Source organism: Carcharhinus amblyrhynchos, chromosome 14 (assembly GCF_965287045.1).
Source record: "Carcharhinus amblyrhynchos chromosome 14, sCarAmb.v2.hapA, whole genome shotgun sequence".
NCBI classification, from domain to species: Eukaryota; Metazoa; Chordata; class Chondrichthyes; order Carcharhiniformes; family Carcharhinidae; genus Carcharhinus; species Carcharhinus amblyrhynchos.
This window is the reverse complement of record NC_137337.1, coordinates 1,989,952-2,017,050: the sequence shown is the minus strand read 5'-3', so window position 1 is coordinate 2,017,050 and position 27,099 is coordinate 1,989,952. Positions and strand designations below refer to the sequence as shown.

General features: G+C 44.4%; 1 protein-coding gene and 1 non-coding gene across 4 annotated transcripts; both read left to right on the top strand.

Annotated features, from left to right (window-relative positions):
- Nucleotides 1-59: 59 nt before the first annotated feature.
- gstz1 (glutathione S-transferase zeta 1) lies at nt 60-27,099 on the top strand. 3 transcript variants are annotated; one of them, XM_080202155.1, is made up of 10 exons: nt 60-130; nt 5,852-5,973; nt 10,372-10,423; nt 11,701-11,768; nt 12,273-12,353; nt 21,120-21,245; nt 22,188-22,266; nt 22,803-22,855; nt 25,440-25,489; nt 26,763-27,099. In XM_080202155.1, the coding sequence occupies exons 2-10, from the start codon at nt 5,965-5,967 to the stop codon at nt 26,884-26,886; spliced, it is 642 nt and encodes a 213-aa protein (XP_080058281.1). In that variant the 5' UTR covers nt 60-130; nt 5,852-5,964; the 3' UTR covers nt 26,887-27,099. The 3 variants fall into 3 exon arrangements, with proteins under 3 accessions (XP_080058281.1, XP_080058280.1, XP_080058279.1); XM_080202154.1 differs by lacking the exons at nt 60-130; nt 5,852-5,973 and adding an exon at nt 10,182-10,250 and having other exon boundaries at nt 26,766-27,099; XM_080202153.1 differs by lacking the exons at nt 60-130; nt 5,852-5,973 and adding an exon at nt 10,182-10,250.
- Nucleotides 3,695-3,919, top strand: LOC145352809 (small Cajal body-specific RNA 13). The gene has a single exon (XR_013888584.1).

Sequence of the window (27,099 nt, the reverse complement as noted above, 5' to 3'; positions counted from 1 at the left end):
ATTGGATGACCATGCTGTCACTCAGTGGGGTGGGAGGCGGGGTTAGGTTTCTATTTCCGGGGGTCAAGGTGGCGGGGTCAGGGCTGGAGGTTTAGTTTGGATGCTGTTGAGTCCTCGGGTTCGGCGGCAGGTAGGGAGAGGAGAGTAAGGAAAAGAGAGAGCTGTATATATGTATAGAATATATGTGTGTATCCCGATCCAGGACTGTCCGCCAGTCACTGCCCCTCTCCTGCGGCTCAGAACCTTATTCACACCCGGCCCTCCCCTGGCAACTGTTGTCAGGGTCCCTGGCCCCCATGGCAACCGCCTGCCCCCTGCAGCATCTCCATCCAGAGATAGAGTTTGCCTTTCTGGGTAAAAGCTTTGACATAGGATCATCTGGACTCGAAACGTCAGCTCTTTTCTCTCTTTACAGATGCTGCCAGGCCAGCTGAGATTTCCCAGCATTTTCTCACTTTGGGTTCCCTGTCTGGGAGCTGGGCGCTCAGTGCTGCTTCTTAATTAAAACTGCTTTATCTCACCTCTCGGCTTCCCAGCACACAATCTTATTTTGTCAGGGGTGGCAATGTGGCACAGTGATTAGCACTGTTGCCTCATAGCACCTGGGACCTGGTCTGATTCCTGGCCTCCCTGTGTTTGCGTGCGTTTCCTCTGGGTGCTCTGGTTTCCACCCACAGTCCGAAAGATGTGCTGGTTAGGTGCATTGGCCATACTAAATTCTCCCTCAGTGCACCCAAATAGGTGGTGACTAGGGGATTTTCACAGTAACTTCATTGCAGTGTTAATGTAAGCCTACTTGTGACACTAATAAATACACTTTTTAAAAAATGTATCCTCATCCCAGCCTCCCTGCTCAGCCAGAGCTTAGCTGTCAGCTCTGACATGGCAATGACTCATAGGAACAGGAGGGGGCCATTCAGCCCCTTGAGCCTGTTCTGCCATCTAGTGAATCATAGTTTAAAGTTTATTTATTAATGTCACAAGTAGGCTTGTGTTAATACTGCATGAAGTTAATATGAAAATCTCCATAGAATGGTTGTAGCACAGGAGGAGGCTATTTGGCCCATCAAGCCAGCACCTCAGCTCTAGCAATTTGTCCTGCTCTTTCCCAGTAGCCCTGAATATATTTTCCACTGAAGTTGCTTATCCAGTTCCCTTTTTAAAGCCACAACATTACAGGCAGTGCATTCCAGATCTTAACCACTCACTGTGTTTAAAAGAAAATGAATTTTCCTCCTGTTGCCTTTGCTTCTTTGACAATCACTTTCAATTTGGGTTCCCCTGGTTTGTGATCCTTCTGCCTGTGGGAACAATATTCCCTATCTATTGCATTCAGGTCCCCTGTGATTTTTGAAAACTTCTATCAAACCTGCTCTCAATGTCTCTCTATAGAACTTTCTCATCTTTTTCTGCAGTTTGTCGAAGAGTGGCTGATATGTGTCTTAGCTATATTTTCCTGCCTTGGGTTCTTCATCCATAATGCCCATGTATAGCAAAAGTATATTCATTTCAGATTTTATCCACCACTTTCACACTTGGTGTGCAATGTCTCCTAGCTTCTCCCATGAATGGCATAGCTCTAATTTTAAGTTGTCATCTTGTTCTGGATTCCATGATGTGGAGTTACAGGTGGTGGACTGGGGTAGGTACAGTAAGTAGTCACACAACACCAGGTTAAAGTCACCAGGTTTAGAACGTGCGCTCCGAAAGCTCATGCTAACAAATAAGTCTTCTGGTCTTTAACCTGGTGCTGTGTGACTTACTGTTCTGGATTTCACCACCACTGGGGGAAAACAAACTTGCCTCTACTCCGTCAATACATTTTAAAATCCTTAAAAGCCCCAGGTTCCTGATGCTTGGTACTGCTAACTCCTGAGGTTTGTAGCCCTTGGTTCAGTCTCAGCTCACTTGGAGATTGAAGGGCCACTCCAGAGACTTGAGCACATTATCAGCTTTTGTGAAGGTCTCCCTCAACAATCCAATCACAGTAAGTACCAACCAATAGATATTTGAGAATGTTCTTGCATCCAAGAAAGAAAAACCTTGACAAATTCCCTAGTCTGTGCTAAGACTCCACCAATCTTGAGCATGTAATCCAGTGCCACTGTTGCGGGAACAAGAGATTGCTGCAAAGTCAGAGGGGCCACTTTCAGATGAGATGTTAAACTGGGGTTCCATCTACCCCCATGGGGTGAGTATGGAAGATTATTCCAGGATGAGCAGAGAGCAGCTCAGTGGTTAGCACTGTTGCCTCACAGTGCCGAGGACCCAGGTTCAATTTCTGGCTTGGGTCACTATCTGTATGGAGTTTGCATGTTCTCCCCTTGTCTGCATGGGTTTCTTCTGGGTGCTCCGGTTTCCTCCCACAGTCTGAAAGATGTGCTGGTTAGGTGCATTGACCCGAACAAGTCATGGAGTGTGGTGCCTAGGGGAATTTCACAGTAACCTAATTGCAGTGTTAATGTTAGCCTTACTTGTGACTAAGGAATAAACTGTACTTTAGTTTGCTCTGTGCCCTGGTTGACATTTATCCATCAATTATCGCCTAAAATTGATGACCTTGCTGTATGTAAATTTATGCTACATTTTCTACATTAGAAGTGACTATAGGTCAAAAGTACTTCATTGCCTTTAAAGCACTTTTGAGATGTCCTTGGGTCTAAAAGGAATTATAAAAATGGAAGTTCCTTTGCTTTCTTGACCAAACTGTCTCTCAAGTGCACTTCATTTGTACACTTTTATTGCAATAAAATGTGTTTTTTAAAATAAATTTCATCCGCATTCACTTCTTAGTTGGCTTTGCTGTCTTTGTATCTAGCTGAATTGTCTGTATTTTTAACTTCCCACAAACACTCTGGATGAATTATTGCATGATTTAGTCTTGGAGTTTAATATCGAATTAGTGCTCTGAGGCCCTGAAATTAGTGCAAGCCCACCTACTTGGCATTAACAAAAATATTCAGCTGTTGCCCACTTCTAACCACCATCACTGAGTGTGGAATGTGGATTTGATGATGTCCAAGCTCATGAAAAGAAAATACCCCATTCTGCTGGGGGACCAGAGGTGGTAAAGGAATCATGTACTAATTAATATACATAATTACATAACATTTACAACACAAACAGGCCTCTTGGCCCAGTAGATCTATGCTGGTTTATTTTGCTCCACACAAGCTTCCTCCATTCTGCTTCAACTCATCTTTCTAAGTCACCAGCTTTCAAGGATGAGGGAAACATCAATAGGCACAGGCAATGAGTGCTTGAGGGGATCATTCAGCCTGACTGTCTGCCCCTCTATGCAGCATTTGCTAATATACGTGAGGTATTCCTTATGGATGGGAACAGGAGAGAATGGAGTGCAGCTTCAGCCCCCAGGAATGTCATTTTAATTTGATCTGTTAAGTTGATTTTTAAACTTCGGCGGTTTTTTTGTTCCAGTTTATTAGCGCTGCCCACTTAAGAAGGGAGCACTAATTATCTCTTAATTAGTAGAAGATCTGGTTGAGTAGAAGAGAGAAAAATAAGAGTTTATTAAAAAATGAAGGTAGCACAGACTGATTTGTCGATATGGGATTTTTCAACGGCATTTCCGGTCATGTAGCTAATTAGTGTGTTGGGTGGATAGTGGTTCAATCTTATCTCTGCGGTAATGGGAGTTGTCTCTTGTCATTGCTCTCCCTCGTTCTGTACAGGAACTGTGTAGAGAGTAAGCAATGTGTACAACGTCACAGCTACATATCACTTGCAATTATCCTGACTCATTCTTCCACTTCACTCGAGGACTCCTGTTGTCACGGAGATGCTGGCTTCACCAGTGCCTTCATCGATCTCCAAACAGGAAGAGCAAAGTGTTCCAGTCCCAGATATTGTTGGTAAAACGAGAGCACTGTTCTGTCAGACACTGAAGGCTGGTACATGTCTTTTCAGTCCTGTGTAACTGTCCCACAGGAGGTGGCTGTTTTGTGATTCTAAGATTGTGATGGTTTTATATCTTAAACCTATTTATTGACACTGTATAAAAGACTTGAATTTTAAACCTATCCTTTGCAAGAATACACTTCTTAAAGGCACAGTATTATCGCATTCAGCAACATCATTTAAAAGCACAGTGTTAGTTTTCATATCTGCGCCGCTATACCCAGATTTTACTTCACCCAGCTCTTTCCACTTCTCCACTGTGTTCACTTATTGCATTGTCTGAATGACAACTTGTACTGGATGAGCAGAAATTTCCTCCAATTAAATGTAATGTACTGAGGGCTGCAAGGATTCTGGTTCAGCTTTAGACAGTTGCCAGGGAGAGAGATGGTTTCAATAGTTGTGGAACAGAGTTTGTGACAGGGATAGCTTTTGTCCGAGCTGGAGGAAATCTCCAAACTTCCAGTACTGGATGTCTGATAATTGACAGCGGAGGAGGCGAGAGATGGACAGTATGGCAGAGCTGTGTGTCAGCGGAGAATAACTGAAAACTGGCACTGTGCTTCATGATGTTACTGAGGGGCAGCACATCATTGAGAAATATGAAGCATCCAACTCCAGAGGTAACTGTGTGGGAGCAGGAACAGAAGCCATTGCAGGTTATTCTCTCATTATGAGTGGAGAGATAAGAATGGAACCAGGTGAGAGTATTCCCACCCAACTGGATGACAGTATGGTGAATAAAACCAGTCCAGTGCAGGCCCCTGCGCCTGATTCACTTGTTTAAAACAGATTACGTATCTGCATTTTCCCAACTCTGTTGAAATGTCATAATCTAAAATGTTAACTCTTTCTCTCTTCACAGATGCTGCCATACCTGCTGAGTATTTCCCGCATTTTCCTTTTTTATTGCTGTTTATGGGATTTTGCTGTGCACAAATTGCTACATTTCCTACAATACAGTACCCTATGCTCTGCCCACTCTTTGGGAGGCGAGTGGGATCACCCATGTGCTTTGGGAAGTAATAGCTTTTTTGTACAATGTCTCTTTAAGACAAAAGTGGTCTGGGACTATTCCAAAAGAGAGTTGATTGGTTTCTTGATCATGGCAACATCATTAGGTTTCAATAAATGCCCATGTACCTTGGGTTGTGAAATGGAAGAAACAAAGGATAAATAGAAAGCTAATTGCAGTGCAATTGGGGAAGCCAGTTTGTTTGACAGTTCAGAACACGAGAATTTATACAAATAAGAATTCTTTAACAACAACCGAAGAGTCACCTAGACTCAATGTTGGCTCTATTCTCTCTTCACAGATGCTGTCAGACCTGCTAAGATTTTCCAGCATTTTGTTTCAGTTTCAGATTCCAGCACCTGCAGTGTTTTGCTTTCGTTTTTGGAATCCTTTGGGTTTTCTCCAAATGGAACAGTTTTGTGTTTGCCAGTCTTCGCTCATGGTGTTGAAGCAGCCTCTGACATAAAACAGAGACCAGGGCAAGAGATTGCAGATTTGACAAGAGCCATTACAGCTATGTCGGTGTTGGCAGAGGCCACCACACTATTGTCTTGAATCAGGCAGGGCTCCTGCTGCAAATTCATCCGTAGATAAGCCCTGTGGAATGGTATATGTGAATACACAGAAAACAAGAACAGTATTGATCTTGCTGTGGTTGAATATACCACTGATGGCCCCTGCGTGAGCCAAGTTAGATAATTCTTTCAAAGAGCTTGCAGAAGTATATTGGGTCAAATGATCTCCTTCTGTGCTATATTCCATGAAGTATGTCCAGTTGAAGGAGATAGAACCAAGCTTCTGGTGTCCGTAGAATTGTACCTAGAGTTGTATCAGGAGAGTGTGGCAGTTCAAGGGATGAATTTCTTGTACAGGTAAAGCATCTTACCTGAGATAATGACCCTTTGATTTATCTTGAAGGGACGTGTTGCAGAGACTGAAAGAAATCCAACTTCATCAACATCGTCTGAGGAATGCTGTGTGAGATGTGAAGAGCAACAGGTGGATAGAGAAACTGGAGAGTGGAATGGCAAATGATGCAGGTTTGTAACCAACATAGAATAACCAGAGTATCCTGGTGTTCTTGGTATACCTGCTAGTGAAAAAGGTGTGGATAGGGAAATTCAAGAAATAGCCATCAGACCCAAGGCAATCCCTTCTCCTTAGTTGTCTGTCTCACCTCCCAATATCACTCAATCTACAGCAAAGGCTGAGTCCCAACAACATCCCAGCTCTAATACCCTGTGACCCAGAGTAACTGTGCCTCTAGACAAGCTGTTTCAGTACAGCTACGGCACTGGCATCTTTTGACAAAGTAGAAAATTGCCCAGGCTAGTTCTTTCCTCAAAAAGCTGATTCAACAGCGTCATTGGCAATCCACTCGCAACCAACAGCAAAATGGTCAGCAATGCTATCAAGTACCACTTACTCACTAATGCTCAGTCTGGGTTCCCCCAAACCCAATTGTCTCCAGATTTCATCGCCTCCTTATTTCAAATATAACATATTTGAATTTCAGATGGGAGACGAGATGGATTTTGTGAATTAATGTCCAAACAGTATAGACTTCACTGACAGTTAAGTTACTAGAGGAATGGGCCTCTCTGCAACAAGAGGTAGAAGGAAAGGCAGAAAATGCTGGTGAAATACCCAGCAAATTGTGCTGTATCTGTGGAGAGAGAAACGGTTGTGGGCTAACTCTCTCTGTCTCTCTCCATAGAAGCTGTCTGATCTGAGTATTACCAGCATGTTCTGCTCCTTTCAAATATCCAGCAACTGTAGTATTCTGCTTCTGTGTTAGAGAGAGAAATGCTTTCAGCTTTTTGTGTCCTCAAATATGCAAAATGTGCTCAGACCAAAGCAAGGAGACAAAGGGGAGCCTTGTAGAACGTGGAGTGAGGGAAGGGTATTTGGTCCCCTCTGCCTCAGTGGAGAAACAGTGTGAACAGTTGGAGTTTAATCTTGGTCATAGGCAAATCCATCCCTGATTCAAAATAGAAGTAGAAGCCATTTGGAAATGTGCTGGTTGATGAAGGGTAGCTAACACCAAATTGATAAAGGCAGTTTGAGGTTTAACAAATATAATATTTGTTTGAAGAAGTGACTAATTAATGAAGTGAATGCAGTGGATGGATTTACAGAAAGCATTGGATAAGAAGCCTTGTATTTGGCTTGATACCTATTCACATACCTGGTGTAAGTAGGAATGTAGTAGCACAGATAGATAGCGCGAAATAGATTTGGGGTATGTGGCTCTGCTGGGTTTGGGCACGTGGAGAATTCCAAGGGCTTTAGTTGACTTCATTTTTGTTATTTGTATATTTCACAATAATTTGAATTTCCATGCTGAAAATAAAATCATAGTTTATTGATAGGATGATAGGGACTTAGGGAATGAAAATTAGTATAAAGCAGACAAGTTTTGAAGAGTGGGATCAATAAGGGTGTGGAAGTCAACAGCTAGGATAGATTGTGCAATTTTTAGTACCTGGGAAGAAGATGGTTACTGTCATAAAGAAATCTCTGTTAGAAAAGTGACAACAAGGAATCCATTCCCTGACATAAGGAATTGCTAGGAGAAGTGAGTGGGGATGTCAAGAAAAGAATGATTGAGCCTCTGATTTGGAATGTCTTGCTTTATGGGGCAGATTGAAAAACAGACATCAAAAGACTGAAATGAGACTGTAGAAGGATAGCGTGGATCAATTAGAGAGGACATAAAAATAATATAGATGTTCTGAGGATGTGGAGAAAAAAAGATCATTAGTGAATATTGTGAAGATAAGTGACGTGGTTGGATTGTCCATATTCTAAGGTATGAGAACTTGCTGAAGGAGGTGATTGAAGGAAGGTTAGAAGGATGTAGACTGGCAGTTCTTTTGAAACCAATTAGGCTCACTCACCTGCTCATTCTTCATGGCCCTGCATTTCTCTTTTGGAAGTCACAGTTGAATCCTCATGCATCACCTTTTCAGATAGGTATTACAGATCACAACTCGATGTGTACAACAAAATTTTCATTTCCTACTGGTATTTTTGCCAATTACCTTAAATCCTTGTCATAAGAACATAACATAAGAACATAAGAAATAGGAGCAGGAGTAGGCCATCTAGCCCTTCGAGCCTGCCCCGCCATTCAATAAGATCATGGCTGATCTGTCGTGGCTCAGTTCCACTTTCCCGCCCTCTCCCCACCTCTGGCTATTGACTCTTTTGCCAGTGAAAACAATTTCTCCTTATTTACAGCTTCAAAAGCCCTCATAACTTTGATTAAATTGCCTTCTACCTTTCTCAGCTCTAAGAAGAACGCCCCAGATTCTCCAATATTTCCATGAGGAAGAACAGCAAAATCACAGAAGATGAGAATTAGCTTTGGATTCTGTCAGCCAATTGTTAGTACTGAAAGGATGGATAAAATGCCTCCTTTTGGTGAACTATGGTTTGATAAAACGAAAGAGATGGCTTCAAAACAAGAATCAGGATACGAGAACAGCCTTTATGAAGTTGTGATTGAATTATTTTTGAGTGTGTTTTCCACGTTATGCAGTGCACTGAGGGGCTCGAGTGGAAGACGTGTTAGTGCAGAACTTACCTGCTGCTGAGTAGCTGACAAGTTCAAGTGTGGGAATGTGCAGCAGATATGCTATCATTTAAAAAGAGTAAGAACTCTAACAACACCAGGTTAAAATCCAACAGAATTATTTTTGTAGCAAACGCCACTATCTTTCGGAAATGGCTGTTCAGAACTCCCACCCACCTGACGAAGGAACAGCCAGTTCCGAAAGCTAGTGGCATTTGCTACAAATAAACCTGTCGGACTTTAACCTGGTATTGTGAGACTTCTTACTATGTTTACCCCAGTCCAATGCCAACATCTCCACATCATCATTTGAAAAGGGCAGAGCTGGGTTCACGTTACAGATGGGAACTTGGTCAGAATTTGTTTGCCTACACGATTGTTTCTTACAATGTCTGTGATGCAGTTTGATGTTTTTACAGTGACACTTAAACTGTATGGAGCCTTGATTGGACTCCTTTCTGGAATAACTGCATTCAATTCTGGGCACAGCACCTCAGGATATATTTGTTTTGCAGGGGATAGAACAGGGATTCAGCAACACATATTGGGGCTAGAGGGTTACATTATTAGAACAGGTTGCACAGTCTAGGCTTGTATTCCCGAGGACCTGATATAGATCTGTAGAAATTATTTACTCTGGGAGGGGAATCATGATAAGGGGACATCATCTTCAAAGAAGGACCAGGCTGTTCAGGTGTGATGCCAGGAAGCAGTTTCACATAAAGGTTAATGGCAATCTGGAGCACTGCTCTTCCAGTGGATGCCAGGGGATCAGTTAGAGCTTTCAGTACTGAGATTGATAGATTATTGTTTGGGAAGTGTACTGAGGGATATCACACAAAGACAGGTAATTGGAATTGAGGCTTGGATCAGCCATAATCTAATTGACTTACAAAGCAAGGCTTGAGGGGCTGAATGGTTTCCTCCTGTCTCTGTGTCTCTTACAAAGTGAACAGAGCTCCATTTAAACTTCTTCTTTCCAGATGCTGGGAATTTTCAACATTCTATTTCTTTAAATCAGATGTCCAATTTTTTTGCAGCTTTCCTAGATCAGTGGGAGAGTTTGTTTGTATTGCATCAGTGAGCTTTCTCTTCTCAATCTCATGTCATGGCACAGCTGGGGAACTAGAGGGATGGGCTTCAGTGGGAGAATTATTAAATTAGGAGCAGAAGTAGGCCACTCGGCCCCTCAAATCTGCTCCATTGTTGGTTATGATCTGATTGTAACCTCCATTCCACACTCCTGCCTATCCCCAGATAACCCCTCATCCCCTCGTTAATCAAGAATCTATCTCGCCCTAAAAATCTTAACAGTAGGAAATATGACATGGTAACTGGCCATTCGGCCCAACCAACTCCTGTTGGTGTTTATCCTTGATAGGAATATGATAATTTCCTGACCCCATGTCCACTCAATCATGAGTCTATCCATTTGATAAGGACTTTGCACAACCGTATCAGATTGGAGTATTCTGTTGTATGATAAAATAAGGAGTTTCTGTTCCTGACTTAAGTTGCTTAATTTCATCTTCTATCAGTGACCAGTGGAGGGTTTTTCATCATCCAACAAATATCATGGGTGCAGAAGAAGAGGACTTTGGGGTGGTTAATGATTGACCTCCCCAACCTCTGGCTTTATTCTAATTTTGGTTGCACAACCGTATTTGTATCTTTAATAGGGCGGGGAGAGTTGGTGAAGAGTCACTCGGGAGTAGCAGGAACATGGCATCAACATCTAAAGTTAGTATCTGGAGTGCAGCAGCGCAGGGGCTGTGTGTGTGTGTGCGCACAGGAGCCACTGCAGGTTCCAGGGTAATGGATTTGATTCTAATTCTTATTTCTGTCTGCTGTGTTTTCCCAGCCTGTGCTATACACATACTTCAGGAGTTCCTGCACATGGAGAGTGCGAATTGGTGAGGAACTGACCGCAGGACTGTATATGTGCGTACGCGTGGGGGTGTGTGTCTGCCTGTGGGGGACAGGGGATGTGGGTGGGTGTGTGTGTTTATGGGAGTGGGGTGGGGGTGTGTGTCTGCCTGTGGGGGATGGGGGTGGGTGTGTGTGTTTATGGGAGTGGGGTGGGGGTGTGTGTCTGCCTGTGGGGGACAGGGGAGGTGGGTGGGTGTGTGTGTTTATGGGAGTGGGGTGGGGGTGTGTGTCTGCCTGTGGGGAACAGGGGAGGTGGGTGGGTGTGTTTACGGGAGTGGGGTGGGGGTGTGTGTCTGCCTGTGGGGGATGGGGGTGGGTGTGTGTGTTTATGGGAGTGGGCTGGGGGTGTGTGTCTGCCTGTGGGGGGATGGGGGTGGGTGTGTGTGTTTATGGGAGTGGGGTGGGGGTGTGTGTCTGCCTGTGGGGGACAGGGGATGTGGGTGGGTGTGTGTGTTTATGGGAGTGGGGTGGGGGTGTGTGTCTGCCTGTGGGGGGATGTGGGTGGGTGTGTGTGTTTATGGGAGTGGGGTGGGGGTGTGTGTCTGCCTGTGGGGGACAGGGGATGTGGGTGGGTGTGTGTGTTTATGGGAGTGGGGTGGGGGGTGTGTGTCTGCCTGTGGGGGGATGGGGGTGGGTGTGTGTGTTTATGGGAGTGGGGTGGGGGTGTGTGTCTGCCTGTGGGGGACAGGGGAGGTGGGTGGGTGTGTTTACGGGAGTGGGGTGGGGGTGTGTGTCTGCCTGTGGGGGATGTGGGTGGGTGTGTGTGTTTATGGGAGTGGGGTGGGGGTGTGTGTCTGCCTGTGGGGGACAGGGGATGTGGGTGGGTGTGTGTGTTTATGGGAGTGGGGTGGGGGTGTGTGTCTGCCTGTGGGGGATGGGGGTGGGTGTGTGTGTTTATGGGAGTGGGGTGGGGGTGTGTGTCTGCCTGTGGGGGATGTGGGTGGGTGTGTGTGTTTATGGGAGTGGGGTGGGGGTGTGTGTCTGCCTGTGGGGGATGGGGGTGGGTGTGTGTGTTTATGGGAGTGGGGTGGGGGTGTGTGTCTGCCTGTGGGGGATGTGGGTGGGTGTGTGTGTTTATGGGAGTGGGGTGGGGGTGTGTGTCTGCCTGTGGGGGGATGGGGGTGGGTGTGTGTGTTTATGGGAGTGGGATGGGGGTGTGTGTCCGCCTGTGGGGGACAGGGTCGTAGTTGGAATTCAAGTTTTGTTTTGGCTTTTGCAGAGTTTCTGAAATGTATTTTCCCCCATCTCTCCAAACATACAGCTCTTGCTTTCAAAGGAATCGCGTATGACCAGGTTCCTGTCAATCTGGTTAAAGACGGAGGGCAACAGGTACATTTTTAAACTTTTCCATCTCCTCTGCCGTTTCTGTATGGTGATTCTATGCTGTTGGAGTTATGTCTAGCAAGAATTGATCCTTTTTCTCTATAACTGATTTTAAAACCAAGCAGCAACATTTCATTTTATAGAAATGTATGAATTTATTATCTGGCCCAGTGGCGTTATGACAGACGTTATAATTTTTATATCCATTATAAAGAATTTTTAAATGTTAGTTTAACCATACTAACTCTCAGAAGTGAAGGAACATCCACTTCTGCCCCCCTCCTTTCTGAACTGTCTTGCGTTAAGCTTTGGTATCTAAATGAGAGAGTCTGCCAGTTACCTTTTAAGGAGACTGAGGACAGCTCAGGGGTTTCTCTGCCTTATAGATGGGGAGACCACAGTCCGTACACAGCTCCCAACATCTAACTCTATTTTGCCCAATTGGGAGTGTTCCACTGTTAGATTATCTTTGTTAAATCACATTTTAACCACTGTTTCCTCTCTCTGCAGCATGCTGATTTTTTCAAGGCCCTTAATCCCATGAAGCAGGTTCCAGCTCTCTCTATTGATGGGATTACTCTCTCACAGTCGGTAAAGCTTGCTTGTCTTTGTTGTGTGGGGAAGCAAAGAGAGGACTTAATTTTGTGTTACTTATTAAAGTTTTTCTGTTGTACCTGGGTTCAGGATTCCACGGCCTGTTATCTGGCTGTGTCAATGTTTAACTTGTAACTTGACCAGTCTTTTAATCATCAAAAGTGGTGAATCCAAGTTTAAAGCAATCATTAGCAGTACATGACTGATCAAAGATTTATACGAATTGGGTCTCACCATGGTGGCCAATGGTCAGCATTGCTGCCTCACAGCTCCAGGGACCTGGGTTCAATTCCTGGCTTGGGTCACTGTGTGGAGTTTGCACATTCTCCCCATGTCAGTGTGGGTTTCCTCCGGGTGCTCTGGTTTCCTCCCACAATCCAAAGATGTGCAGATTAGGTTGATTGGACATGCTAAATTAACCCTTAGTATCCCGGGATGTTAGAGGGATCAGCAGGGTAACTAAGCAGGGATAGGGTCTGGGTGGGATCGGTGTCACAGGAACATAGGAAAATTACAGCACAATACAGGCCCTTCAGCCCACAAAGTTGTGCCGAACATGTCCCTACCTTAGAGTTTACTAGGCTTACCTATAGCCCTCTATCTTACTAAGCTCCGTGTACTTATCTAAAAGTCACTGAAAAGACCCTATCGAACCCGCCTCCACCACCGTTGCCGGCAGCCCATTCCACGCACCCACCACTCTGAGTGAATAACTTACCCCTGACATCTCCTCTGTATCTATTCCCCAGCACCTTAAACCTGTGTCCTCTTGTGGCAACCTTTTCAGCCCTGGGAAAAAGCCTCTGACTATCCACTCGATCAATATCTCTCAACATCTCATACACCTCTATCAGGTCACCCCTCATCCTTCATCTCTCCAAGGAGAAAAGACTGAGCTCTCTCAACCTATCCTCCATAAGGCATGCTCCCCAATCCAGGCAACATCCTTGTAAATCTCCTCTGCACCCTTTCAATAGCTTCCACATCCTTCCTGTAATGACGCAACCAGAACTGAGCACAGTACTCCAAGTGGGGTCTGACCAGGGTCGTATAAAGCTGCAACATTATCTCTTGACTCCTAAACTCAATTCCTCGACTATTGAAGGCCAGTACACCATACGCCTTCTTAACCACAGCTTCAACCTACGCAGGTGCTTTGAGCGTCCTATGAACTCAGATGCCAAGATCCTTCTGATCTTCCCCACTGCCAAGAGTCCTACCATTAAAATTATATTCTGCCATCCTATTTGACCTGTCAAAATGAACCACTTCACACTTACCTGAGTTGAACTCCATCTGCCTCTTCTCTGCCCAGTCTTGCAACTATCAATGTCTCGCTGCAACTTCTGACATCCCTCCACACTATCCACAACTCCTCCAACCTTTGTGTCATCAGCAAACTTACCAACCCATCCCTCCACTTCCTCATCCAGGTCATTTATAAAAATCACAAAGAGTAAGGGTCCCAGAACAGATCCCTGGGACGGTCCGCTGCTGACCGACCTCCATGTAGAATATGACCCATCTATAACCACTTTTTGCCTTCTGTGGGCAAGCCAGTTCTGGATCCACAGAGCAATGTCCCCTTGGATCCATGTCCCCTCACTTTCTCAATAAGCTTTGTATGGGGCACCTTATCAAATGCCTTGCTGAAGTCCATATATACTACATCTACTGCTCTTCCTTTATCAATGTGTTTAGTCACATCTTCAAAAAATTCAATCAGGCTCGTAAGGCATGATCTGCCTTTGACAAAGCCATGCTGACTATTCTTAATCATATTATACCTTTCCAAGTGTTCATAAATCCTGCCTCTCAGCATCTTCTCCATCATCTTACCAACCACTGAGGCTGGACTCACTGGTCTATAATTTCCAGGGCTATCTCTACTTCCTTTCTTGAATAAAGGAACAATATTCGCAATCCTGCAATCCACTGGAATCTCTCCCATCTCCATTAATGATGCAAAGATCGTCGCCAGGGAGGCTCAGCAATCTCCGCCCTCGCCTCTCACAGTAGCCTGGGGTACATTCCACCTGGTCTCAGTGACTTATCTAATTTGATGCTTTTCAAAAGCTCCAACACATGCTCTTTCTTAATATGTACATGCTCAAGCTTTTCAGTCGGCTGCAAGTCTGCACTACAACCACCAAGGTCCTTTTCCATAATGAATACTTTACTTCAGTATTCACTAAGTACCTCTGCTATTTCTTCCGGTTCTATACAAACTTTCCATCATCACACTTTATAGGTCCTATTCTTTCATGTCTTATCCTCTTGCTCTTCACATACGTGTTTAATGTCTCGGGGTTTTCCTTGATCCTGCCTGCCAAGGCCTGCTCATGACCCCTTCTGGCTCTCCTAATATCCTTAAGATCCTTCCTATTAGCCGTATACTCTTCTAGATATCTAACATTACCTAGCTCTCTGAACCTTTTGTAAGCTTTTTTTCTTGACTAGATTTATTACAGCCTTTGTACACCACAGTTCCTGTAACCTACCATAACTTCCCAGAAGTAATAGCAGATGCCTTAGTAATTATTTATCAAAATTCGCTGGACTCTGGGGAAGTGCCGGAGGATTGGAAAACGCCGCAGACAAAAGGCAGGAAATTATAGGCCGGTTAGCTTAACGTCCATAGTTGGAAAAATGATAGAATCCATCATCAAAGAAGAAATAGCAAGACACCTAGAAGAGAACAGTTTGATCAAGCAGATGCAGCACGGATTCGTGAAGGGGAAGTCGTGTTTAACGAATTTATTGGATTTCTATGAGGATGTGACTAGTGCGGTAGACAGAGGGGAACCGCTGGATGTGTTTTTGGATTTCCAGAAGGCGTTCGATAAGGTGTCTCACAAAAGGTTGCTGCAGAAGGTTAGGGTGCACGGAATTGGGGGCAAAGTGTTAGCATGGATTGAGGATTGGTTATCTAACAGGAAGCAGAGAGTTGGTGTCAATGGGTGCTTTTCTGGTTGGCAGTTGGTGACTAGTGGAGTGCCGCAGGGATTGGTGCTGGGGCCTCAACTGTTTACCATTTACATAGATGATGTGGAGGAGGGGGCTGAGTGTAGGGTAACAAAATTTGATGATGACACGAAGATGAGTGGAAAAGCAAATTGCGTGGAGGGTGCGGCAAGTCTGCAGAGAGATCTGGATAGAACATAGAACACTACAGCACAAACAGGCCCTTTGGCCCACAAGTTGCACCGATCATATCCATACCTACCAGGCCATAGAACTATCTATAACTCTCAATCCCATTAAATCCCATGTACTCATCAGAAGCCTTTTAAAAGACCCCAGTGAGTTTGCCTCTACCACCACCGACGGCAGCCGATTCCACTCACTCAGCACCCTCTGAGTGAAAAACTTAGCCCTAACATGTCCTCTGTACTTGCTCCCCAGCACCTTAAACCTGTGTCCTCTCATAGCGACCATTTCAGCTCTGGGGAAATAGCCTCTGAGAATCCACCCTATTTGTTCCTCTCAACATCTTATAAACCTCTATCAGGTCACCTCTCAACCTTCGTCTCTCCAGGGAGAAGAGTCCCAGCTCCCTCTACCTATCTTCATAAGGCATGCTTCCCAATCCAGGCAACATCCTTGTAAATCTCCTCTGCACCCTCTCAATAGCTTCCACATCCATCCTGTAGTGAGGCGACCGGAACTGCGCACAGTACTCCAGGTGGGATAGGCTGAGTGAGTGGGCGAGGACCTGGCAGATGGAGTATAACGTTAGCAAATGTGAGGTTATCCGCTTTGGCAGAAATAATAGTAGGAGGGATTATTATTTAAAAGGCGAAAAGCTGCAGCATGCTACAGAGCAGAGGGACCTGGGGGTCCTTGTGCACGAATCGCAAAAACCCAGCCTGCAGGTGCAGCAGGTGATCAAGAAGGCAAATGGGATGCTGGCCTTCATAGCGAGGGGGATAGAATATAAAAGCAGGGAGGTCTGGCTGCAACTGTACAGGGCATTGGTGAGGCCGCAGCTGGAGTACTGTGTGCAGTTTTGGGCCCTGTATTTGCGAAAGGATATATTGGCCTTGGAGGGAGAGCAGAGGAGGTTCACTAGGCTGATACCAGAGTTGAGGGGGTTAGCCTATGAAGAGAGACTGAATAGATTGGGTCTGTCCTCGTTAGAGTTTAGAAGGCTGAGGGGGGATCTTATAGAGACTTACAAGATAACAAAGGGGCTAGATAGGGTAGAGGTAGAGAGATTCTTCCCGCTTAGAAAGGATAGCAGAACTAGAGGGCACACAGCCTCAAAATAAGGGGGGGGGTAGTTTAGAACAGAGTTGAGTGGGAACTTCTTCACTCAAAGGGTGGTGAATCTTTGGAATTCTCTGCCCATTGAAGTGGTGGAGGCTACCTCATTGAATATATAGATTTCTGATAGACAAGGGAATTAAGGGTTATGGGGAGAAAGCGGGAAAGTGGAACTGATCCACTTCAGATCAGCCATGATCTTATTGAATGGTGGGGCAGGCTCAAAAGGCTAGATGGCCTACTCCTGCTCCTATTATGATCTTATGTTATGTTCTTATGTCTCATTGGAACGTTGCTATGCGGAACTCTGGACAAATATTCCCTGCAAATTTGCCACATTTCTTCCATACATTTCCCTGAGAAAACCTCTTTCCAATTTCCTGCCTGAGCCTCATAATTCCCCTTACTCCAATTAAACTGATCAATATCTCCAAATTGCTTTCCCACTGAGAGATCTGACACCTGTCCAGGTTCATTTCCCAACACCAAATCAAGTACAGCCTCTCCTCTTGTAGGCTCATCCACATACTGTGTCAAGAAGCCCTCCCGAACACACCTAACAAACTCCTCCCCATCTAAACCTCTTACCCTGATTATTCCAATCAATATTTGGGAAATTAAAATCTCCCATCACAACAACTCTGACAACCTTTCCAGGATCTTGGTGTTAACAAATTGTCCCCAAATTAGTCGTCCCTCAATCTGGTTATGGTTCCTTTATCGTGTAGTCCAGTGGGCATAGACAAAGGTCATAGGTAGAAGAGGGAACTTACAATGTTAAAATGGCGGCATGGGCTCATTGGGCCGAAGGGCCGTTTCCCGTGCTGTGTTGTTGTTTGTTCTTTGATCTGCTTCTCAATCTGTTCCCGTCAGTGCAATCTGTCAGTGAAACTTGATGGGCAGAATGGCCTCCTTCTGCACTGTAAGGATTCTATGATTCTCTCTCAATCAGCCCACGTCCCGTGAATTTTGTTACATGGACAATATGAACCATTTTGCAAGATCCCACAAAATGCAGCAAATCCAATCGTGTCAGAATCATAGGCTCCTACAGCATAGGAGGAGACCATTGAACAAATTGTACCTTTCTGAAAAACCTTCACGGTTCTGTGAAAAGGAAATCAGATTGAACTGATTTATTGGCATTCTTTGAAGAAGTAACAGGGATAAAGGGGAACTGGTGGATGTACTGTATTTGGGTTTTCAGAAGGCATTTAATAAGATGCCACATCAAAGGTTATTGTGGAAAATAAAAGCTCATGGTGTAGTGGGTAACATGTTGGATGGATTGAAGATTGGCTAGCTAACAGGAAACAAGAGTAGGCATAAATGGGTCACTTTCTGGTTGACAGGATCAACTCTTTACAACTTGTAAAATGATTTGATGAAGGAACCAAAGGTACAGTTGCTAAATTGCTGATTATACTAAGATAGGAAAGTAAAGAAAGGAGACTACAAAAGGATTTGGTAGGTTAGATGAGTTGGCAAAGATCTGGCAAATAGAGTATAATGTGGGAAAATGTGTAATTTTCCACTTTTGACAGAATAAGAAAGAAGCTTATTATCTAAATGGTGAGATGTAGAAGGATCTCCCAAGTGTATGAATCACGAAAGGCAAGTATCTAGATACAGTAAATAGAATGCTATCATTTATTGGGGACGAAGTAGAAAGGGTTGACAGCATCGTGTTTTTAGGTGTTCAAATCACCAACAACCTGTCCTGGTCCCCCATGCTGACACTATATTTAAGAAAGCCTACCAACGCCTTTACTTTCTCAGAAGACTTTTCATGTGAAGGCTGTTTGGTGTCTGGAATGGGCTGCCAGAGGTGGTGGTGGAGGTTGGTACAAGTTTGTCTTCTAAAAAACGTTTAGACAGTTACATAGGCATAGAAGGATATGGGCCAAATGTGGCAATTGGGATTGACTTAGGGGTTTAAAAAAAGGGTGGCATGGAGAACTTGGGCTGAAGGGCCTGTTTCCATGCTGTAAACCTCTATGACTAAAGAAATTTGGCATGTCATCTACGACTCTCACCAACTTTTACAGATGCAGAATAGAAAGCATCCTTTCTGGTTGTATCACAGCTTGGTATGGGCCCCTGCTCTGTCCAAGAATGCAAGGAACCACAAAATGTTGTAAATGTAGTCCAATCCATCACGCAAACCAGCCTCCCATCCATTGACTGTCTACACTTCCTGTTGCGTCAGCAAAGCAGCCAGCACTATTAAAGACCCTACGTAACCCCGGATGTTCTCTCTTCCACCTCCTTCCTTCAGGAAAAAGATATAAAAGTCTGAGGTCACATACCAAACAACTCGAGAACAGCTTCTTCCCTCTGCTGTCAGACTTTTGACTGGACTTACCTTGCATTAAGTTGATTTTTCTCTGCACGCTAGCTATGATTGTAACACTACATTCTGCACTCTCTCGTTTCCTTCTCTATGAATGATATGTTTTGTCTGTATAGCACGCAAGAAACAATATTTTTCACTGTCTGTTAATACATGTGAAAATAATAAATCAAATCAAGGGGAAATGAATACAAAAGTAGGGAGATTACATTTCAGTTGTGCAGGGCCTTGGAGGGAGTGCAGAGAAGGTTCACTAGGCTGATACCGGAGATGACGGGGGTTAGTTGATGAGGAGAGATTGAATAGACTGGGTCTGTACTTGTTGGAGTTTAGAAGCTGAGGGGGGGATCTTATAGAGACGTATAAGATAATGAAGGGGATGGATATGGTAGAGGTAGAGAGATTCTTCCTGCTTAGAAAGGACAGCAGGATTAGAGGGCACAGCCTCAAAATAAGTGGAGGGGTGCAGTTTAGATCGGAGTTGAGGAGGAACTTCTTCACTCTGAGTGGTGAGTCTCTGGAATTCTCTGCCCATTGAAGTGGTGGAGGCTACCTCGCTGAATATATTTAAGTCACGGATAGATAGGCTTTTGACAGACAAGGGGATTAAGGGTTATGGGGAGAAAGCGGGACAGTGGAACTGATCCACTTCAGATCAGCCATGATCTTATTGAATGGCGGGGCAGGCTCAAAGGGCTAGATGGCCTACTCCTGCTCCTAATTCTTATGTTCTTATGGAGTATTATATATAGTTTTGGTCTCATTATTTAAGGAAGGTGGTAAAAACATTAAAAACAGTTCAGAGAAGGTTTGCTTAACTAATACCAGAATGAACAGGTTGTCATATGGGAAAACATTGGACAGGCTACGCTTGTATCCGTTGGAGTTTAGGAGAATAAGAGGCCACTTGAATGAAACATACAAGATCCTGAAGGGTATGGACATGGTGGATGTGAAGAGGATGTTTCTTGTGGGGAGAATCTAGAGCTAGGGATCACTGTTTAAAATTTAAGGGGTCACCCATTTAAGACAGAGATGAGTATTTGAAGCTATCTTCCTCAGAAGGCAGTAGAAGCAGAGTCTTTAAATATTTTCAAGGCAGAGCAAGATGGATTGTTTATTAACAAGGGGGTGAAAGGTTATCAGGGTTAGACAGGAGTGTGAAGTTGAGGCTACAATCAAATCAGCCATGATCTTATTGAATAACAGAGCAGGCTTGAAGGGTCAAGTGGTTTACTCCTGCTCATAATTCACACATTCATAATTTTGAGCTCTTCTGTAAAATCTCACTTTCATTGCTCTCAGCAGAAGCATCCAAGTTTCCATAGACTGTCATAATCCAAATCCCCCATCCCTGCTCCCACTCTGGTAAATCTCTGATTCTCTGAGAGGCTTTGCCATTCTAAAGTGTGATGCGTAGAATTGGACATAACATGAAGCTGTTACAGTGGTATTTTTAGTCAAGGGAAGAATGTTGCCGGGGACTAATCCAAAAGAATCTTTAACGACTGTCGGCACACATCTCAGCAGGAAGGCAAAGTCTCAGTTCAGTGGTTCACCTGAAGTTTGTACCTCTGACAGTGCAGCTGTACCTCAGCACTGCACTGGAATGCCCATATGTATGGGCGCAAGGTTTTGGAACCCCTGATCTGAGAGTTTTGCCCACTGAGCTAAGCTGAGATTCTGCAACACCAGCTAAGTTCAGTTTGAAGTTTATTTTTGTTTGATTTGACAGCTCTCTTTTTCAAACACAAATATTTTACAATTTGTTTAATTAAAATGTGAAATATTGTCCCTAAAGTTCTGCACTACTCTCTCATTCCTGTCCAAGTTTAGCCCATGATGTAGGCAAATGGAGTCAGTGGGGAAGATCAGCCTTGATTGTTTTGAATGATGGAGCAATCTCAGAGAGATAAATGGCCTATCTCTGCCTTTTATACCGTTACTAAGTCACACTTGACAAACCTGTCCCATCTCTTTAGCCAGATTATGAATGATTTGTTTCTGTGCTGTAATGTCCATGTAGTTCCAGCCTGTGACTTGCTCCCAAGCATCTTTATTTATAGAACATTTATGTTTGTAGTTATTTTCAGCTACAGTTACTATTACTTGCTTTGACCAATAATTTTCTTTCCTGATGCTAGCTGGCTATAATCCAGTATCTGGATGAGACCAGACCTGGCCCACGGCTGCTCCCTGAGGACAGCAAGAAACGTGCCCAAGTCCGGATGATTTCTGACCACATCACCTCTGGTATTCAACCTCTACAGGTATGAGTTTAGTTTCAGGAACCAATTTTTTTGGAGCTCGTGCTGCATTAGAGCTTTCTTTCAACTGAAGGTTGGTTGCTCGTTCTCATGTCTGGTGAATAACTCATGCTCTCAATTGTCTGCGTATCAAGTACAAATTGTATACTATAACTGGCAGGACCCTTAGGAACATTAACATACAGAGAGATCTGGGCATGCAAATCCACACAAATGTGGCAACACAGGTGATTAAGAAGGCATATGGCATGCTCCCGTTCATCAGCTGGGGTATTGAGTACAAAAGTTGGGAAATCATGTTGCAGCTATATAAAACCTTGGTTAGGCTGCATTTAGAATACTGCCTGCAGTTCTGGCCACCACACTACCAGAAGAAGCTTTGGAGAGAGTGCAAAGATGGTTCTCAAGGATATTGCCTGGTCTCGAAGGTGTTGGCTATGAGGAGAGGTTGAATAAACTAGGATTGTTTTCACTGGAAGCTGAAGGGAGACCTAATAGAGGTCTACAAAATTGAGACATGGACAGGGTGGAAGTATCAATGACAAAGGGGCACAGGTTCAAAGTAAAAGGAGGATAGTTTAAGGGAGATGTGCGGGAGGATGTTTTTACGCAGAGAGTGATGGGTGCCTGGAACGTGCTGCCAGAGGAGGTAGTCAGCAATATTTAAGAGGCATTTGGATGGGATAGGGATACGGACTGAGTAAGTGCAGGGTTTTTTTTTAGTTTAATTAGTTCATCATGATCAGTACAGGCTTGGAGGCCAAAGCCTGTGTTCTTAACAGCAGGTTTCTCTGTAAGGTCATGTGGGTCAGGTTTGTTATTCAGATTGGATAAACTCAGGTGTCTGGTCTGGTCTATTTGGGTCACTCTGGATGAGGTTTGTTTGGGGTTTTACTATTGGTATTTGTGCCTGTAGCTTACTCACTTTGTCTAGTTTTCTTTCAGAATTTGCATGTGTTGCAGAAGTTAGAAAGTGAGAAGAAACTTGAATGGGCTCAATATTTCATCATCAGTGGCTTCCAAGGTGAGACCTGGCAGATGACCCCGTCACACCGGTGCTGTGGAACTTTCTAATCCATACAACACTATCGCTACTAACTTCCACCTCCATCCTAACTTGCGTCCTGACCTGTTCACCCATCACCGATGTGCTTGCTGAACTACACTGGCTGTCTGTCCGGCAATTTTTAAACTCTCGCCCTTATTTCCCTCGGGCTCACGGTTTCCTATTTTCTGTAACCTCCTCCAGCCCTACACACCTCCAAAAACCCCTCTACTCCTCCATTTCTGTTTCACATCCTTGATTTCCATCATTCCATTATTGGCCACCATACTTTCAGTTTCCTGAGCTCTGGAATTTCTTCCTTTGGCCTCTCTACCCTCACTTTCACTAAAATGTTCCTTCAGATCTGACTTCTTACTCAACTCTCCTGGCCATGTCATTAAGACTTGGTATCAAATTCATCATTGCTTTTGTGGCAATTAACTATTAAGAGTGTTATAAAAATGAGTTGTGTAACTGACTCCATCCTCCTTTGCTAATGTCTGCCTATTTTCCAGCTCTGGAGAGTCTCCTGCAACAGACAGCTGGACGATACTGTGTCGGTGATGAGGTGCGTACAAGCAAGCTTCTAACCGTGCATCTGTTTAGGATGGCATAGATGATTTTAGGTTGGTGACAGTCATAACTCTTTGCACAGTTCAGGATGAGAATTGATTGCATTCTCATGGTGAGCTGTTCCCACAACAGGGTGGATGATACCGATGTTTTTCTCTTTTAATCCACAGGTGTTTCGGTCCGCCTGGTTGTCCAATGAGGGACATGCACGCGATGGGTCGTACGAGGGCTGCTCTTGGTTGTTTCGAGAGAAGCCTAGTACTTTACGTCGTTAGTGTACGCTTAAACTGGACCAGATGCTGGGCAACACGACAGCTCAGTGACTATCACTGTTTGCTGTGCAGATACATGCAGATTTGGGCCAGTTCTGCAGGAGTTTGCGCATTCTCCCCGTGCTTGCGTGGGTTTTCTCCGGGTGCTCCGGTTTCCTCCCACACCCCAAAGATGTGCTATTAGACTGATTGGTGTAACAAATTGTCCCTAAATTAGTCTTCCCTCAATGTGGAACGCCATAAGCATAGACAAGTGTCATGGGTGGAGAGGGGACTCATAATGTTAAAATGGCAGCGCGGGCTCGTTGGGCCTGTTTCCCGGGCTGTGTTGTTCTTTGTTCATTGTTCAGGCCCAGGACTACAGTAAATCCTGTATTTGAAGTCACATCACCTTGGCAATGGATGTCATTCACTCTCACTGCCCCTGAAACTCCAGCATTAACTCAGGGTTGCTGGCTTCAGTGAAGCTGCTGGATTTGCTAATGGTGTTGCCACTTCCCCAGTAGCGCAGGAGAGCTCCTTTCTGACTGCAGGAAGTTTGATGGCTTTTTAAAATGTATCTATTCAGAGGATGTGGGCATCACTCACCAGGTCAGACTTTATTACCAATCCCTAATTGTCCCTGAGCAGGCATGGCTGAGCCACTGCCTTGGACTGCTGCAGTCCATGTGGTGAAGGTACATCCACAGTGCTGTTAGGAACAGGAGTCCAGGATTTTGACCCAGCGACAGTGTAGGAATAGTGATATATTTCCAAGTCAGGGTGGCGTGTGGTTTGGAGGGGAACCTCCAGGTGGCAGTCAGCTATCTGCTGCTCTCTGGGTGGTAGCAGTTATTGGATTTGGACTGGCTCCCACACCGTCCTATGGTGCCAATGCCTGTGACAGCTCAGATCCCATAGGTGCCAATCGTTTTGTTCAAACTCCATGAGTCTAAACATTGAGTGTTCAATTGCAGAGCGAGCATGGCTGAGCTCAGTCCTGTTCTCGATGAGACAGATCAGAAGTCTTGGCTGATTTCAACATCCAACCCATAGGCAGATTGTAGCTCTACTGGCATTGGAAACCCGCCCCCCATTCCCAAATAGTCAATATCCAGAGAGCTACATGCTCAAATCCACACTGCATAGCATCTGTCCCTAAAGCCCCAGGGATTTGGGTTTATACACAGACTAAACACAAGAGTTCAAAATATCAATAATGTTCTTGATGTACAGGTGGAAAAAGGGAGGGGGGCAGGGAAGGCTAGTAGCCGTAGAGATATAGCTGCGGGGTCATGGCATTGGGGTCATTGGAATGGGAGTATACCATTAAATCCATTCACCTTGTACCACCATTCAGTGAGATTGTGGCTGGTCTGTTACCCTGAGGGATAGAGGGGAACCCTGGCAGAGGAATTCCTGATGTGGAAATGCTGGCGTTGGACTGGGGTAAACACAGTAAGAAGTCTCACAACACCAGGTTATAGTCCAACCAGTTTATTTGATAGTAAACCCACAAGCTTTCAGGGTTTGCCCCTTCGTCGGATGAATGGAGAGTTCTGGTTTCAAACAGAGCATATAAAAGGCGCGCACAGTTTACAGAATACTGATTAGAATTAGTCACAAGTGAAGGTGTAGAGGGTGAAGTTGAATATTTCTCAAGTGGACTCTGCTTTGCTTCCCCCTCCATGGGTAACTTTCAGTCCAGGCCCTCCTAGGTCCCTCTGCACAGGTTCAGATAAACATTCTGGCCTGCTGAGCATTCTCAATTTTAATCATTCCATCACTATTGTTGATGCCTAAGCTCTGGAATTCTCTCCCTACATCATTCCACCCCACTCTTTCCCGATACCTCTCCACCCCACCTCAGATCAAATCAAAAATAAGAAAAGCTGAAGGTTTTTGTTGTAAACTAGGAAACGCAGAGCCAGTTTGCTCTTTCTGGGGGCTTGCTGTGCACAATGTGATACCAGATAACCCTCTTAGTGATGTTGCTTGAGAGTCAAATTGGTCAGGACATCCCTGATGTACTTTGAAATCGTGCCATGGGCTTGTTCATGTCTACCTGAGTAGGCAGACAGAGCATGGGTTTAACATGCCATCTGAATGATGGCATCTCTGACTGCAGCACTCCCTCAGTACCCATTAGGAGTGTCAGCTTGGACTTTGTGCTCAACTCTCTGCAGTGGGACTTGAACCCCTGACCTAGAGGTGAACCCCAATATTGCGAGGTGTAATGGGAGGCTAAATGAATGTAAGTTTGTTTTGGAGCATTTACCTGAACCTTCTGTTTGGTTTAATCTTGTGACACAGCCTCTTGTGTTCCAGGTTACAATGGCAGATCTGTGCCTGGTGCCACAAGTGTACAATGCGGTGAGGTAAGGTTTTGTGCACCCTCTCTCTGCTTCCTGTCTATTCCCTGCAGAAATTAAAACACAAGTCATCAAACTAACTGTCCCAGTGAGACCACCTGACCAGTTACAGATCTCATTTAAACTGCCCAAAAGCATTCACCAATATACACTTTCATTCCATATTACACTGAATATTTCAGCAGTCATAAGTGTTCCTAATGTTTGTTCAATTTCTCCCCACCATTAATCCTTATCAACCAGTTCACTCATCCTTTCCCTACTAAAATAGCTGTGGCTTCCTTCTCCCTGAGAGCAATCCTTATCCCTCCTACATTTCCATTTATATCACTGCTCCAGACCATCCCTCCGTCACCTTTACCTGGTCCATCTCAGACACTTCTCTTCCCTTCCTTGACCTTTCTGTCTCTATTTCTGGTGCTGCCGCTACTCCAGTCCAATTGTTTATCTATGCTAGTTGTTCAATTCTCAACCTGGTACCAAGCGGACCCTCAGCTGGGTCAGGTCTGTGCAGTGATCCCACTGCGGAGTCCAGGGATACAGACCTTGGGTGAGAAACAGAAGAATTTAAGACTGGTCTTCTGGTAGCTTGTGTAATATGATGGGAGATGTTATTGTCATTATAAGTTGCAATAAGGAGATTAACTTATGTCAAAAAGGTAGTGAATTGTTTGTGTTCAGGGTAGTTTTCTACAACAATATGCCCTAAAACCAGCACAATGGCAGGGCTTAATAAATTTAAGATTGAGGAAGATTTAATGGCAGGTTCTGACCATTACGATTTGTGGAATCTCATTATCACCTGTTGTGATGTAGGAGTCTGTGTAAGAGAGGGAGGGATGACTTTTTATCTTTCAAACCCCCCAGCTTTTGATTTGATTTATTATTGTCATATGTCTTAACATACAGTGAAAAGTATTGTTTCTTTCATGCTATACAGACAAAGCATAGTGAAGAAAACGAGAGAGTGCAGAATGTAGGGCTATAGTCATAGTTAGGGTGTAGAGAAAGATCAACTCAGTGCAAGGCAAGTCCATTTAAAAGTCTGACAGTAGCAGGGAAGAAGTTGTTCTTGAGTCAGTTGGTACGTGACCTCAGAGTTTTGTATCTTTTTCCCAATGTTTGTTATCTGCTCCTCCACCCCAGCCAAAACTAGTTAAGAGATTCTTCATGCAGTGAATTTCTAAGATCCTGCCTCATTTGAAATGAGATTTTCTAATTTTTGCTGTGGCTGTGATTTGCTCAGTCACTTCAAGATGATGCCATATCCTCTTGACAGCAGGTTCAAGGTGGATCTGGCACCATTTCCCACCATTGCAAAGATCAACAATGCTCTGCTGGAACTGGAGAGCTTCAAGGTCAGCCACCCATCCTGTCAACCTGACACGCCTCCTGAACCCTGACCCCAGCAGCAAGGGCAACGTCAAGTCAAACTGCCTCGGTGAAAAGGAGGAGACTCTTCACTAATTACAGACTTATAAACTGGATTTGATTTAAGGAACTGCGCAGACTTTCAAACTGATTAATTATAAGCTACATGTGCAGTAATTCCCTGTTATCTTCATATACACAAATGTGTTTATGTTTAAAATAAAATCTTGTTGCAATTGCTGATA